Source organism: Nycticebus coucang, chromosome 19 (assembly GCF_027406575.1).
Source record: "Nycticebus coucang isolate mNycCou1 chromosome 19, mNycCou1.pri, whole genome shotgun sequence".
In the NCBI taxonomy this organism is placed as follows: domain Eukaryota; kingdom Metazoa; phylum Chordata; class Mammalia; order Primates; family Lorisidae; genus Nycticebus; species Nycticebus coucang.
In genome coordinates, this window is record NC_069798.1 from 42,373,391 (window position 1) to 42,386,967 (window position 13,577).

Below are 13,577 nucleotides of genomic sequence, written 5' to 3' on the forward strand. Positions count from 1 at the left end.
TTAGAGCTTCTGTTCAGAGAGGAAGGATTGATACAGGGTTTCACCAACTAGGGAACCCCTTATTCTTTAGGCCTAGGTGAGCTCAGCACACATCCTCTGGGCTCTAACAGGGTTATGAACAAAGCAGTCAGTTTTTGTGGTGGATAGCATGTGGAGATTTGGTAAAACAGCAGACTTCCTGTTCCTGGCAATAATTGCACTGGCGTCAGCAAAGGTGAGAAAACTTTGCTTGTTTGCTGCTCCTCCAGACTTCAGCTTGGAAAGAGTATGAGCTTATTAACACTACCCTTTCCCCACCTGACATTAAAACTTGGGGCATTGGTTAATACTTCCTATGAAAGCGTCATTGATTAAGGATCCCATGGGTCAGCCCGAGACCAACAGTTAGGTGATGAAATGTGTAAGATCAGTATTATTACTGCCATGATCAACCATTTCCATATTGTTTGAAATGGAGGAAGTAATTTTCCTGAAAGAGTGCAATCTGTCATTGGAATTCTAAACATTTTCAACAGTATGGCTAACCTCTTCCTTCTTTTCTTCTGTGAAAAACCCTCACTGATTTCATTGGTGTAATTTTGTTACCTAGCTAGAAGGTGAGCTACTCGATGAGGACAAAGGACAAGACAGACAACTGTGGATTTCTGCCTTACCCTGTACAAGAATATTTTAAATGGGGAAAGGTGGGGAGATGTAGGAGACTGAGCACCAGGCTTGTTGAAGTGGTCACTGGTTCTTGAGGGAGGCACTGGGAGCAGGTCAATCCCCTAGCCAGCATGGAGATGTTTTTGCAGCCTGGAGACAAGCCCTCAAGCAACTGCATGCGTTAATGAGATAAGATCGGTCACTCATTAGCAAGCAGGTATTATACTTTGGACATTTGTGGTGCAACAGGGTGGGAGTCGAGCCCATGGAGAAAGAGCACATAGTGATCATTAAGCACGTAAGGTCCTGTACGTGGGCCTGCACACCTATTGTATAATGTTTCAATAAGGCCACAACAGAGGTTACTCCGGGCTCTCCCTGCAATATGGGAAGCTCACCTCTTGTGAGCATGTACTTCTAATCCTGTTGGCTGTTTTTATTTGCATGGTGACGGGGTGCCACAGCGGGCACCAACAACCCAGTACAATGTAAATGCTATGCAAATAGTTCTTAGGGAATAATTGTTTAGAGAATATTGATAAGAAAAAAGTCTGCACATGTTCAGTACAGATGCAAATTTTTTCCAAATGTTTTTGACCCTTAGTTGGTTGAATACATGGATACAGAGCTCATGAATGCAGGTGGTTGGCTGTGTATTTACTGAAAAAAGGAAGGAATAAACAGTTTTGTATCCTCAGCTAGTCTTCCCAGGGGAAGACAGACTCCTTTCCCACACAGGGTTGAGAATGTACATTTCCTAATAAAGTTATTTGCTATCTTTATCCTAAAGTGTTTCACCGAGTCCTCCGTTTTCCCATCTGTAAAAGGAGTCCTTCTTCCCTCCCAGCACCATGGTATGAGACAGCTGGCCTTCCCCATTGTCTCTCTCTAGAGTCCCCTCCCTCTTCCCTGGGCCCCACCCCACAGGGGAAATAAGGTTGACATCCCCTACAGCCTCCACCATACATTTCTGGATCTCCATGACCTCGCTGGGATAGAGCTCCACCTCCAGGCGCCCATCGGCTTGGTTCTTGTCCAGCCAGCGGTTGGCAGGGAAAGTATACTGCTTGCCCTGGCGGGGCACTCGGATCTGGACACTGCCCAGAAACCAGCTCGCGTGCATGCCTGTGCTGTCGTGCCCGATCACCAGCCTGTTGATCTGGAGGAAATCCAAGAGAGGGTCAACAAGGAGTGGGCTGGGTAGAAATCTGCCTGTCCCCATCCCTCCCTCCCTAAACCCTAGCATAAATGACTCTCCTTGACCTGGATCCCCAGTTCCCCAAGCAAGTCTAGGTCCCAGTCCTCTCCCTGCCATCAGCCAGCTGGGGGACTAGGGAGTCACTTCTCCTTCCTGGAGCCTCCCTTCTCTCCTCCTAAGTCCAGCACACACCTTCCCTCCTGGGGCCATGGTGAGAAGCAAGCAAGGAACAGGTGTGAACTTTGAAAGCTCCACTAGTCCCTAATCGTGTTAAATTGTGGCTGCACAAGAAAGCAAATGTTCAAAATGTTTGCCATCACCTTCTGATAACCGTGTCATCCATTTGGTTTGGTTTGGTTTTAAACAATATACTATTGTACATTTGTCTGTATTTTGTCTTTGACATACCCATCCTGTAGGTGACAAGGTATGCAGAAAATCTCTCAGGGCTCTGTGGTTCTGTGTCCAGTTCCTCCTCTCACTCTTGGACCTGAGGAACGTTTTTCCTTTTCCAAGAAAACTTCATAGGTGCTTCGCTATTTTATATTTTAATATCTTTGCCCATAGGCAACCTAAATGAGAGTGTAGATGGTCAAGTCACCATCCTTGTATGTACTAGCCTTTTTAGTATTTGCACTGCTCTTATGATTTTTTGAAATGCTATACTCAGGATAATTCTTGCACCACTTGGAATTATCAGATGACCTTTGAGAGCCCTTCTAGCTCCGAGATTCTCTCTGTGATGGTTTGAAGAGGTGACACTAGCTTTGCATCTGGTGCCAAAAGGCCAGATTTAGAAAATTGGCCATGTGAGCCCTGGTCTTGCTCTTCCCAATACTAAGTGCCTCTTTGCAGCTGATAATGGCAATACTGTCACAGCTGAGTGCATGTAGCTGGGTCCCCTGGAATGGTCAAAAGGAAACCAGCTATGCTGACAAAGCCTGAAAGCCCTTTGGGTGCATGCCAAAGGACAGGGGAGAATTTTGTTGTCTTTCTGTGGTGACAGGACTGTGAACGTCCCAAGGAGTGATCAGCTGAAAGCTTGAAGGCAGGGGCAGTTGTATTCTACCTGCTAAGATGGAAGGTCCCTAGGGCAGGTCCTGTGTCAGCTCTACAACACCTTGCACTTGACATAGAGTAATGGTTCAGTAGCATTTACGAAATACTTACTATGGGCACGTGGGTGTTATTCACATAGTTAAAGATAGTAATAGCCCCCTTAGGATCCCCTGTTGTTGTGAATGAGAAACTGAGGAAAACAGAGGTTACATAACTTATGCTTGGTGGGTGGGTAGAAATGCTGGGGCACTAGGGCAGGTGTTTGGCAGCCAGAGCCCATGCCCCCAGCCTCCTGGCCACACTGGCCCAACGCTGCTCACTGAGGTGTTTCTTTCAGAAACACAAGGAGGGGTCCAAATGCCCTCCCACCATCATCCCACTCTTTGTAGATGTCTTGTTTATCTGTTGGTTGCTGCCAAAAATCTTTCAGTAAAGGGAGAAGCATTTTCACTGTGCAGTTATTAATTCAGCTTAAAGTGTAAATACATCTTGATCAAGGAAAACCTTGACTTAAGTTCATTAACCTCAAGGTATAAATGACTGACATGAAATTTTTCCCATAAGTGAATTTTGATGAAAGAAGAGATTTCAGGGCCTAAAGTAGGGAAAGATGAGGCTGCTGACAGCAGGTTTGTTACCATCTCATTTTCTACCAAGCCACACCCTGAAAGGGGCAGGTGGTAACACAAATCCCAGCTCAAACATTTCCAGGCACCCCCAGTGCTCAAGTTCTGGATTTAGATTTGTGTCTCTCAAGGTGAAGTCAAGAAAAATTTTCACCTTGACCAAACTTTCAAGTTCCTGAGCCCTTTCTCAACTAAAAGCTTCAACCTTGGCCTAGAAAGAGCTGAACAAAACACTATCCTGGTTCATAACAGCTCAAGACCACATTCCTAGATTGACCCTAATCCCCCTTAAAGTGCCCGCCTGAGAAAACTCAAGGCTGTTAAAAGGATTTACTGTTGTTTACAGCCAACACCCAAGGGTAGGTTTGTGTCCCAAACTCTGGGAGACAAACGCCAATAGATAGCAGATAGCAAACCTCGGTGGGTTTCACACAGACCAACCGCCCCCTCACCACTCTCTGTGGCTTTTCACATCCCTGATTCTACTGAGCCCCTGTGCACCCTCCTCCTATTCACTCATCCTCCCTTTAAAGTGTCTGGGCACAAGTCAGAGTTGAGCTCAGTCCATGCTAGACTTCGCTATTGCAGTGGAGTATTACTGATTGAAGCCACTGGGAGCCCTGATAGATGGAGGCTCTCGGGTCTCATCTTCTGACGCAAAACTCCCCCAAGTGTGGCCCACATGTGTGCCCAGAAACAAGCTTCCTAGGCATAATTCTGACACACACTCGAGTTTGAAAGTGAGAAATGTTTTCAGCCACTTTTTAGTCCTCACTTCTCTTTTCTTCCCTGTACACAGAGCCTCCTCTTCTCCACTGCGTGTGATCCAGGTACAATGGTCCTGGCTATGGGTGTAAACAAAACACTGGAATAAAGCTACTAAAAATACACATTCCATCCCCAAAGAGACTTTGGAAGTATGGACACTGTTCACATGTCTTCAGCTGCTCCAGGTCAGAGCTAGAAAAACATACCTCACTAACAACTCCTAGTGGGCATTTTTCTCCTTCAAAAAGATCTCACCTCTGTGTACATGAGTGTGTATCTGTGTGTGTGTGGATGTATGTAGGGGAATGGGTGGCGCGGCATCACAGGATCTCAGGAAGAAGACTTACAGTCCCAATGTTCAGGGTCTCCAGGGTGAACTCATCCACCCGGCCACGTTCAAAGTAGTCTTTGAGGTTGTTGTCAGAGACGAGAAGAACTTGCTTGATGGTGTCGGATTTGTCTCCATAGAGCTTGATGTAGACTCTAGAATCCGTGCTGGCTCCAGGGACATCCCCTGTCTTCAAACTGATGTGATAGCGAAAGTCTGAGCAGCCCAAGGCAGAGGGAAGAAGGGAGAGCTTAGCGCAGGGAGGCAGTCTGCAGCCTGGGACAGGGGGCAGGTTGCTACTTGGGGCAGGTTGCTACTTGGGGCAGGGGCTCCCTCATCTCTGCATCTACAATGTCAAACTCTCATAGATGGCCCACCTGCTGCCAAAGGTGTGAATAGGCTGAGAACAGAAGGTGTAATTACAGGCAAGAAGGTCAACATTTAAGATACTGAAAGGATCTCCAGCAATGACCTGTACAACTTCAAGGAAGTTGAGGCCAAGGGAGCAACAGCCTCTCTAGACAGTGTTTGGTACATCACACACAGGGTATTAGAGCTAAGTATTCTGACCCCAGCCATGAAATCTGAGCCTTGGAAGGCCATGCATTTGGTGCAGGATAGCAATAGTTAATGAGTCACCAGCCAGATCCTGCTTGTCCCTGGGTCACCACATGGGTGTCAGTGCATTTTATCAGCCCAGAAGGTCTGCATCATCTGTGTGCAAGAGTAAGAACATCCAAGGAGAAGGCGGGCCCTAGGATAACATGAGCCAAGGCCCCAAATCCTCAAGCTGGTTCATGGTGTGTGTTTGGGGGAAAGGAGAGGAAGCATCCAGGCCTGCCATTCACTGCTGCCTTAGGGTCTTCCCACTGGGAAGAAAGCTTTGGAGACAGCTGAGCACACCTTGCCTGGCGACCAGGCATGGCCAGGCCCTGGAAAAGACCAGACCAGTGGGTCTAATCCAAATCAGCTCCATTAAGGATATCCAAGAGCACTTGAGGAAATGGCTTCGGTCCTCCTTGCTAAAAGATGTAGCAGGAACTGAGAAGACCTCTTCCTTACACCATTTTCTTCTTAAACCCTTTCAAAGGCTGTGACTTGGAAGCAGGGGTCAGAAGGCCCTGTCCCTATAGCGTGGCAGGAGCTTGCTGGGGTTGCCAGGGAAGTGAAGTAAGACAGAGATTCCCTGGGTACCAGCCCCAGCTCCACACTGACTACAGACCCTCACCATACACATGGGTCATCTCACCTCCTGAGGTCCTTCCCAGTTCTTAAATTCTTATTCTGAGTCCAGAGACTGGACACTCTGGTTCCAGCTCTGCAATCCAACCTTAGGAAAGGTCAGATATAAACATCTTTAGCCCCTCCAAACCTGTTTCCCCATCTGATAAATGGACATCATCTCTGACCATATTCTGGGGTTATTGCAGAGCTCAAAGGAGATAATAAATATAACCATGAAGTGTTGGTATTGTCAACCATTCTTGAGATAAGTTTCTTTTAAATTTTGCCTAAAGCTCATGGTGAAACAAGGTACCTGAAGAAGTATCACCACAATGGGCTGACCCCTGACAATACACAGCATTCTTTTTTCTTCCTTTTTTTTTCAGCATTTTTTTTAAATCCTCATTTTACAGTCCCTTCAAAATATGTTTTTCCTCCCAAGGCCTGAATGACAGCACAGCACAGACCAGAAGTTTCCAGAGCCTCCCCAGAGACTCCCCTCTCTCCCTGCCTCACTCCCCCCTGTGAAACGTGAACAGCACATGCTTTCTCGAGGGATTTGCTTCTGTTTAGCTGAGGGGAGGCACCTGCTCACCACAGGCACACCCAGCACCCAGTCATTGGGACAACTCACTCTTCAGTGTTGCGTTGCTATCACTGGGCAGCAACTCTCGAACTAGCTGCCCATCGTCCTTGTCCTTGTCCAACCACCTGCTGGGCAATGGGGGAAGTTAGCTTTCTGTGTGGGGCAGGCAGACAGCTAAAGGGAGGCCCAGGACTTTGAAGTCTGCAAAGGAAAATAATTCCAAGGGAGCCCCTACAAAGCATCTCATCCCAGACTAGGAAGGAGGACTTCCCCGGAGGTGCTATTTGGCTGAAATTGGAAGGATGTAGGAGTTAACCAGGAGGAGAAGGAGGAGCATTCCAGAGGGAGTAACAGACCTGGCTTGGAAGAGAGCCTCAGGAGTTGGCAGAAACCCACATGGATAGAATGGGGGGAGTTTAGGGTATAGAGCTGGCAGAGGGGCTGAAGAGGGGACAGGCCACATGATGTAGGCCATGGCAGTCACAGTCTAAAATTTCTCCTAAAAGCTATTGCCAGCATAAAAACAGGCTCTGATTTTTCTATGAGCCTTCCTTCCATGTGGCATTGTGCTGAGAGCTCTGGGGTGAGGAGAAGGCAGAGAGATACACTAGGGTAAGTAAGACACAACCCAGGCCGTTGAGAACCTGCTGCCCCCTTAAGAAGACAATGGACTCACTGAGGCACTGAGGACCAAGACAGGATGGGTGTTGGCCCAGATTAAATGCTACAAGAGTTTGGAGAAATTAGAAGGGATGGCAGGGGAGGTGGCTTTGGTCTGAGTCCTCAAGGATGAATAAGATTTGCCTTCAAAACTAAGTAGGGTGGCCGGGCATAGTGGCTCACACCTATAAACCTAGCACTCTGTGGAACTGAGGTGGGAAGATCCACAGGAGTTTGAGGCAAACCTGAGCAAAATCAAAACTCTGTCTCTACTAAAAATAATAATAATAAAAAAAAACTAGCCGGTGTCCTGATGGGCACCTGTAGTCCTAGCTACTTGGGAGGCTGAGGCAGGAGGATCACTTTAACCCAGGAATTTGAGGTTGCTGTGAGCTAGGGTGAGGCCATGGCACTCTAGCCTGGGCAATGGAGAGAGACTCTGTCTCATGAAGGAGAAGAAGGAGCAGGAGGTGGAGGTGGAGGAGGAGAAGGGAAGGAGGAGGAGGGAAGGAGGAACAAGGAAGGAGGAACAAGGAAGGAAGAAGAAGCAGTAGCTGGGAACTGGGTCTATGCCCCGTGGTCTGTGGTGTGGCAGCTGTGACTCCTCAATATGTTGGAATGAGCCACCATCACAGCTCTGGACTGTCCACCCATGGGGATGGGGGTAGGCAGAGGGTCATTCACCCAAAAAATACCTTTCCCTCTGACCCAGCCTGGGAAATAAAACAACTGTGCAGGCAGGATCTGCTTAGCCCAGCACTGGAGATGGTTTGTGATGGGGCCAATGGCAGCAGAACAGAAGCCATCAGCGGTCTGTAGGGTATTGGGGAAACTGAGACATTGCCTCTTGGCCAAAACATCTCATTTGTCTATGTGTTGGCACTTGCTTTGTAGTCCACCCCTATTACATGCCTTCTGAGAGAGGGGCTAGGCCCTGGCCACAGAGCCCACAAAGGAAGCCAGGACACCACTTAGTTTTCTCTACTAATAGACTATCCTCTCCCCAGGGCCAATGGAGGCAACAGGAAGCATGTGGTCTCTTCAACCCTTCTCCCTCACTGTCCTTCCCCAAACATACAATCCTACATTCCCACAAGGACTTGCTGTCAGCCAGCACTTAGCTAACACTAAAATGTTAGTGACAGCAAAGTGGTTACACTTCCCACAGGCTTTAGTGCTATGAATCTAGAACAGCAGAAACATGCTTGAGACTCTAAGACATGGAGATACAATGGTGGAATTCTAGGCATTGATGACGGGAATTTGGGAACAGGGGTCTGCTAGACTGGAGTCCCTCAAGTCAACCCATGAGGAGGCTATCCATCTGTCTAACCTGCAAAGGTCCCTTTGGCAACCCCTCGGGCATGGGGACTGGAGGGTATGAAGTTGTGGTGGAGCCCTGGCCATGTGCCCACTGGGAGGGGAGCTGGAAAATCCCATCTGCCCTCCCTCCCTTCTCCCCCTGACTCCACAGCCCCTGCCCACACCACCCCCAACAGTACAAGGAAACCATGACTTGTCATTTTGTTTCCACCTAAATACTTGCTGGGGTATTAATAGCTATTTCCAAATATAGCCGTTTTCTTTCAGCTTCAAACACTTCAGCCCAGTTTCAGAGTGAGATGATGCTAAAAGGATAAGTCAGTCTGCTGGTGGTTTTATTACACTTTCCCTGGGTTCACAGGATTGTGATGTATGTGTGCACATGCGCTTGCGCGCGCGCACGCACACACACACACACAAACACACATACATATACACACACCTGCTAGAGTGAAAATGCTTGGCAGGCCTGATCCTGGGAGAAGAGAAATTCTGATAAATAGGCCTGGCTTGTCCTCTTCTCCAAGAGGGTTAAAATAACAGCTCAGGTGAAGAAAGCAGCAGTGTGCAAACACTGACTCTAGCCCCAGGTTCTTCAAAGTCCTCCTGGGTCCTGGTTTGGCAAAAGCCATCTCTGCATGCCTCAGCAAGAAATAAGAACTCATTTTCTTAAAAATGCATGAATTCTTAAGTGTTTGGAAGCAAGGAGGGCTCTAGGGTGTCTGGGGACCTCAGGTCCTATTCTGCCCTGCCATCAGCATCACCAGCATACCCACTGTCACTAAATGGCAAGTGCTGGTCAGGAGGCCAGAGAAGTTAAGCTCCTCCGGGCACCCCACATATGACAGAGCAGTGTGCACAGGTCAACTTCTTCCTTATCATCTTTGCAGGTTCCCTTTCCTCGTCCTGACCTGCCCGAGAGCTAAGGCCTCACCATTCCCTTGTCCATACTTTCTCTAAAGATGCCAAGAATTTCCCTGGCTTTAAATTCTATCTCTATGCTCTTGTTCTCTGCATTTATTTCTCAAGGTCTGATTCTGCATCTCAAACCTAACATGTCCCAACTAGACCTTCAGAGTCCACCCTCATTCTCCCCCTCAACTCTTCCTTACCTCCCCATCTCAACCTTTGACCTGTCCACCAAAGGAAGAAACCTGGGATCTTATTCTGGCCTCTCTCTCGACTATCATCAAGTGTTACTGGCAACTGGCATCCCCAGGATGGTCTCTGGTATAGTCCCTTCTTTACCCCTGTCACTACCACTACCAAGGGCCAGGCTGTCATTTTGTGTCCCCCCCGCCCCATTCATATGCTAAAGTCCTAACCCCCAGTACCTCAGAATGTGACTTCATTTAGAAATAGGGTCTCAACTTGTTCAAATGAGGTCATTAGGGTGGGCCCTAACCCATTGTGACTGAAACTTGGACACAGACATGCATGGAGGTAAGATGATGTGAAGAGATAGAGACAGAAAGTGGCCAATTACAAGCCAAGGCTCAACAGAGGCTGCCAGGAGCTCAGGGAGAGGCTAGAATAGACCCTGCTCAGAGCCTGCCAGCACTTTGATTTTGGACATCTGGCCTCCAGAACTGTGAATAATCAATTTCTACTGTTTATGTCACCCAGTCTGTGGTACTTTGTTATAGTGGCCCCAGCACACCAGCACATACCATTGGGACTCCAGTCTTCCTCAGGCCCCCTTCTTCCTTCCTGCACCCTATCACCCTTGAGAAGCCAGATAGACCCCCCCTAACTTGCAGGAGGCCCACTCAGCCCTGTCTGACATTGGCCTCTGTGCACCTGTTTCGTCTCCCCAGATTTTAGAACATTGGAACCCTTTCTTTGGTGGGAAAGCCAGCCTGACTGGCCTGACAGTCCCTGCCCAGCCTGCCTTGTCTTGGCATGGCCTCTCCAATCTTCCCTGCCATTCCCCCATGGTGGTCATGATGGCTTTCTCTGTTTATTCACTTATTGTCTATTTCCCCCCCTGGACTGTACACTCCATGAGGACGGGGAGCAAGTATGTAGGAAGCGCTTAATTAATATCTTTTGAGCAGATAGGAATAAAACCATGCAGGCTCTTCCATCCATCACCCAGCCAGTCAGCCTCCAGCCCAGGAGGGGGTGAACAAGCCAGTGAGGACCTGAAGGGAAGATGTACCTTCCCTTACCACTGCCCCCACAGCTTGAGAAAATGGGCATTGAGGCTCAGCCTCCTCCTACCCCATCCTTTTTGCTCCTTCCTTACATACCAGATGCCCCTTGCCAGCCTCTGCATGAGCCAGTCCCCCCACCATAGCTTTATGCCACTTCCCAAGAGATGGCCCACCCCACCTTCTCCTTTCCAGCCATCAGCTCTCTGACCTCCCTTTTCCTGGAAGTCCTGCTTCCCCTCCCCAACTCTCACTCTGAGCCCCTCTGTCTTAGTGCTACTCATCTGGAATGATCTGCATTAATACTTACCTTCCCAATGTCATCCCTTGTAATACTAACAGTGGCTGTACTTAGAAGACTGTAGAACACTTTGTCATTGACAAAACAGTTTCACAATCATTATTCGGTGGGATCCTCCCAGTGGCTCTCCATGACTGGGAAACTGTTGCACCTGGGCCTATGTGGTGGTAAGCAATTCAACTGTAGAAAACATGCGCCTGTGTGGACAGGTGCATGCATATGTGTGTGTGTGTGTGTGTGTGTGCGCGCGCGCATGGCTAGAGCAAGAGAAACGTATTCCCTGCCAGGTGGTCGTGCAGCTCGGCTCCATCTGCTCAAAGGAGGGCTGTCGTCAGTGTAGCCACCGTCTAGAAGCCCTGGGTCAGCCTAATGAAGTGGACATGCAGAGACTCATTTGTAGGTGCAGAACTCAGCCCTGGAACCAGGATTTGTAGGGCCAGTTGGATCCAAAGCCCCCAGTCAATCATGCTGTGTGCACCTCCCAGATGCTGATGCATGTAAACTTGGGAGCCCATCTTGGTGACGTGGAAAACACTGAAATTTCTCCCCATTTTAAAGTGTCTCCATCAGGGACTTCTAGAAGTCAATGGGAGCCTAAGCTGGTGATGTAAGAAATCTAAACGCTTAAGAAGAAAAAACAAAAAAAGAAAGAAACCGTATCTCACTAGTAAGTTGGGGGAAAGGAAATACAAACAAAGTGATGTATCTTGAGAAGTTGTTATCAAGGAAGATATATGCTCAGAAGGCTATTCTATTTTTTAAAAAACTTTTGATTCAAAAGTTGAACTCAGCACTGGGTATTCAGAGATGTGAAGCTCAGGTCTGAGCACCATCAGTGAGGCCACCTCTTTCTTGGCCCAGCTTGCCAGTCCTGGTAGTAGGGGTGGTTCTTCCCAAAATGCAGGGACCATGACCTGAACTGGAGGGAACACAAGCAGGCAGGACTCAGGTACCTGAGACACGGGAACTCCACGTTGTCGCTTTCGGGCTGCCCCTCCTCCCTCACCAGCACTCGGTCCAGGTACCAGCCGCTGCCTGAGCCTTTGCCATCGTGCCGGATCCTTACCCTTCTCACCTTCCTCATGGTGACCGACTCGATGGTGAACTCGTCGGCCTTATGGGGAGAGAGACCACAAGGCCAGCTTCTAGATGGCCACCCTGGGACCCAAATACCAAAGGAAGACAAAGGCCCAGAAATCAGAAAAGCCAGAGCTGATGGCTGGGTCAACTGTCTTTCACACTTAGGATAGGGCTACTTATAAAGGACATGTTGCCTCTCACCCCCCAATTTCTCCATGGAAATATCACTCAATGTCACGTTCCCAACAACCGAGGCTATATTTTTTGGGTAAACAATGGTCATTCCCTATGATCTCCTCTTAAAAGGCAGCTTCCCCTGGAAGAACAGATGTGTTAAGCCATCATCAGTCACTAATCGTTTATCATGAATTAATTCCTTGGTGAATCTCTGCTGCTCCTTGCTATAGAATGATACTGACCCCTTCCTGAGGAAGGGAATGATTAGAATTGATTAGGTGGGCTTGTTAACTTCACAGTTTTGCCAGCCACTGAGGCAGCAGAGGGGACTGGACAGTCTCCATGTCTGCATGAACTCACCTGGGAGCCTCTGGGGACAGGAGCATGAAGGTGGAATTGACGGACAAAAGCACCAGAAGATGTAGGAGGAAAAAGTAGGAAAGGGTGGAGAGAAAGGTGGGTGGATGGGAAGGAGAGAGGAAATTTTAAAAGCTATGTGAAGTAAAGGCAGCTCTATCTCATCTCCCCAAATGAACCTGAGTCCACCCACAACATCCTGCTTAGAGTATTTTTGCCACCACAAGCCTTCAGTTGCCCATGATCTCAAGAATCAGGCCAGCCTGGATGAGCCCTGAAGAAAGGCCATCCCATGAATTCCAGGGCTTTCCCTGCCCTCACCAAGGAAGGGACAGGAGAGCAAGGAGACAGAGCAGCAGTCTGCAATCCCCCTTCACCTAGTGAGCTCCATGAGCCTCCCTTTATTACAACAGCTCTTTCCTCAGCATCCACTGTGTGCTGTGGGCCACAGACACAGGTAGGCATCTTCCCCACCATTTTAGAAGCAAAGAAACTGAGGATCAGTGAAATGGAGTGGTTGGCCCAAGGCTGGGTTTGCCCTGGACCTGCCTGGCCCTTTCCTCATTGCTCCACCCAGCCTCCTCAGAAAACCTATTTGATGGTTTGGGAAACAGTGGAGAGCACCTAGCACATTTGTGACAAGGCTAGCAAAAGAGCCACATTCTCTCACCCCCATGTATAGGGTATTTCCCTTGGTTTCTCTTTCACAAAGGACATGAACAAGATGTCCGCAGTGGTTGTGTCCACAGTGGTTGTAAGGAGAATGCAAAGTTCCTGTATTGGCTGTTAGGTACCCAGTTTTCCTGCATCTTGGTTCCTCTAGTTGACACTTGGAAGATGCCCAACATTCTTCCCCTTTGCCTACCCCTGGGGTAAGAAATATGCTGCCACTACCTTTCCCCATCCGCTAAATGTTCTTCTGTTCTGCCTTCTTCTCAAAGCTCAGGGGTAGGGCGGGGACCATGACCCCCCCCCAGGGTAGGTCACCAGCTCCTAGATGGATAGTCCTAAGGTATTGATGCACGTTAGTGAATCAGAGATGGCAAAAGGCTCAAGGACCACATGAGCCAGGCACTTCTATGCCCCTCCAGT

The 13,577-nt window shown here is 48.6% G+C and overlaps 1 protein-coding gene across 1 annotated transcript in view; it reads right to left on the reverse strand.

Annotated features, from left to right (window-relative positions):
* Nucleotides 1-13,577, reverse strand: part of LOC128571793 (lipoxygenase homology domain-containing protein 1-like) — a 55,516-nt gene that overhangs the window by 27,985 nt on the left and 13,954 nt on the right. Inside the window, exons 3-6 of the mRNA XM_053571493.1 lie at nt 11,825-11,985; nt 6,483-6,559; nt 4,644-4,840; nt 1,612-1,804 (exon numbers count right to left, since the gene is read on the reverse strand). Of these exons, the coding sequence (XP_053427468.1) occupies nt 1,612-1,804; nt 4,644-4,840; nt 6,483-6,559; nt 11,825-11,985 (628 nt within the window). The remainder of the gene's footprint in view (nt 1-1,611; nt 1,805-4,643; nt 4,841-6,482; nt 6,560-11,824; nt 11,986-13,577) is intronic.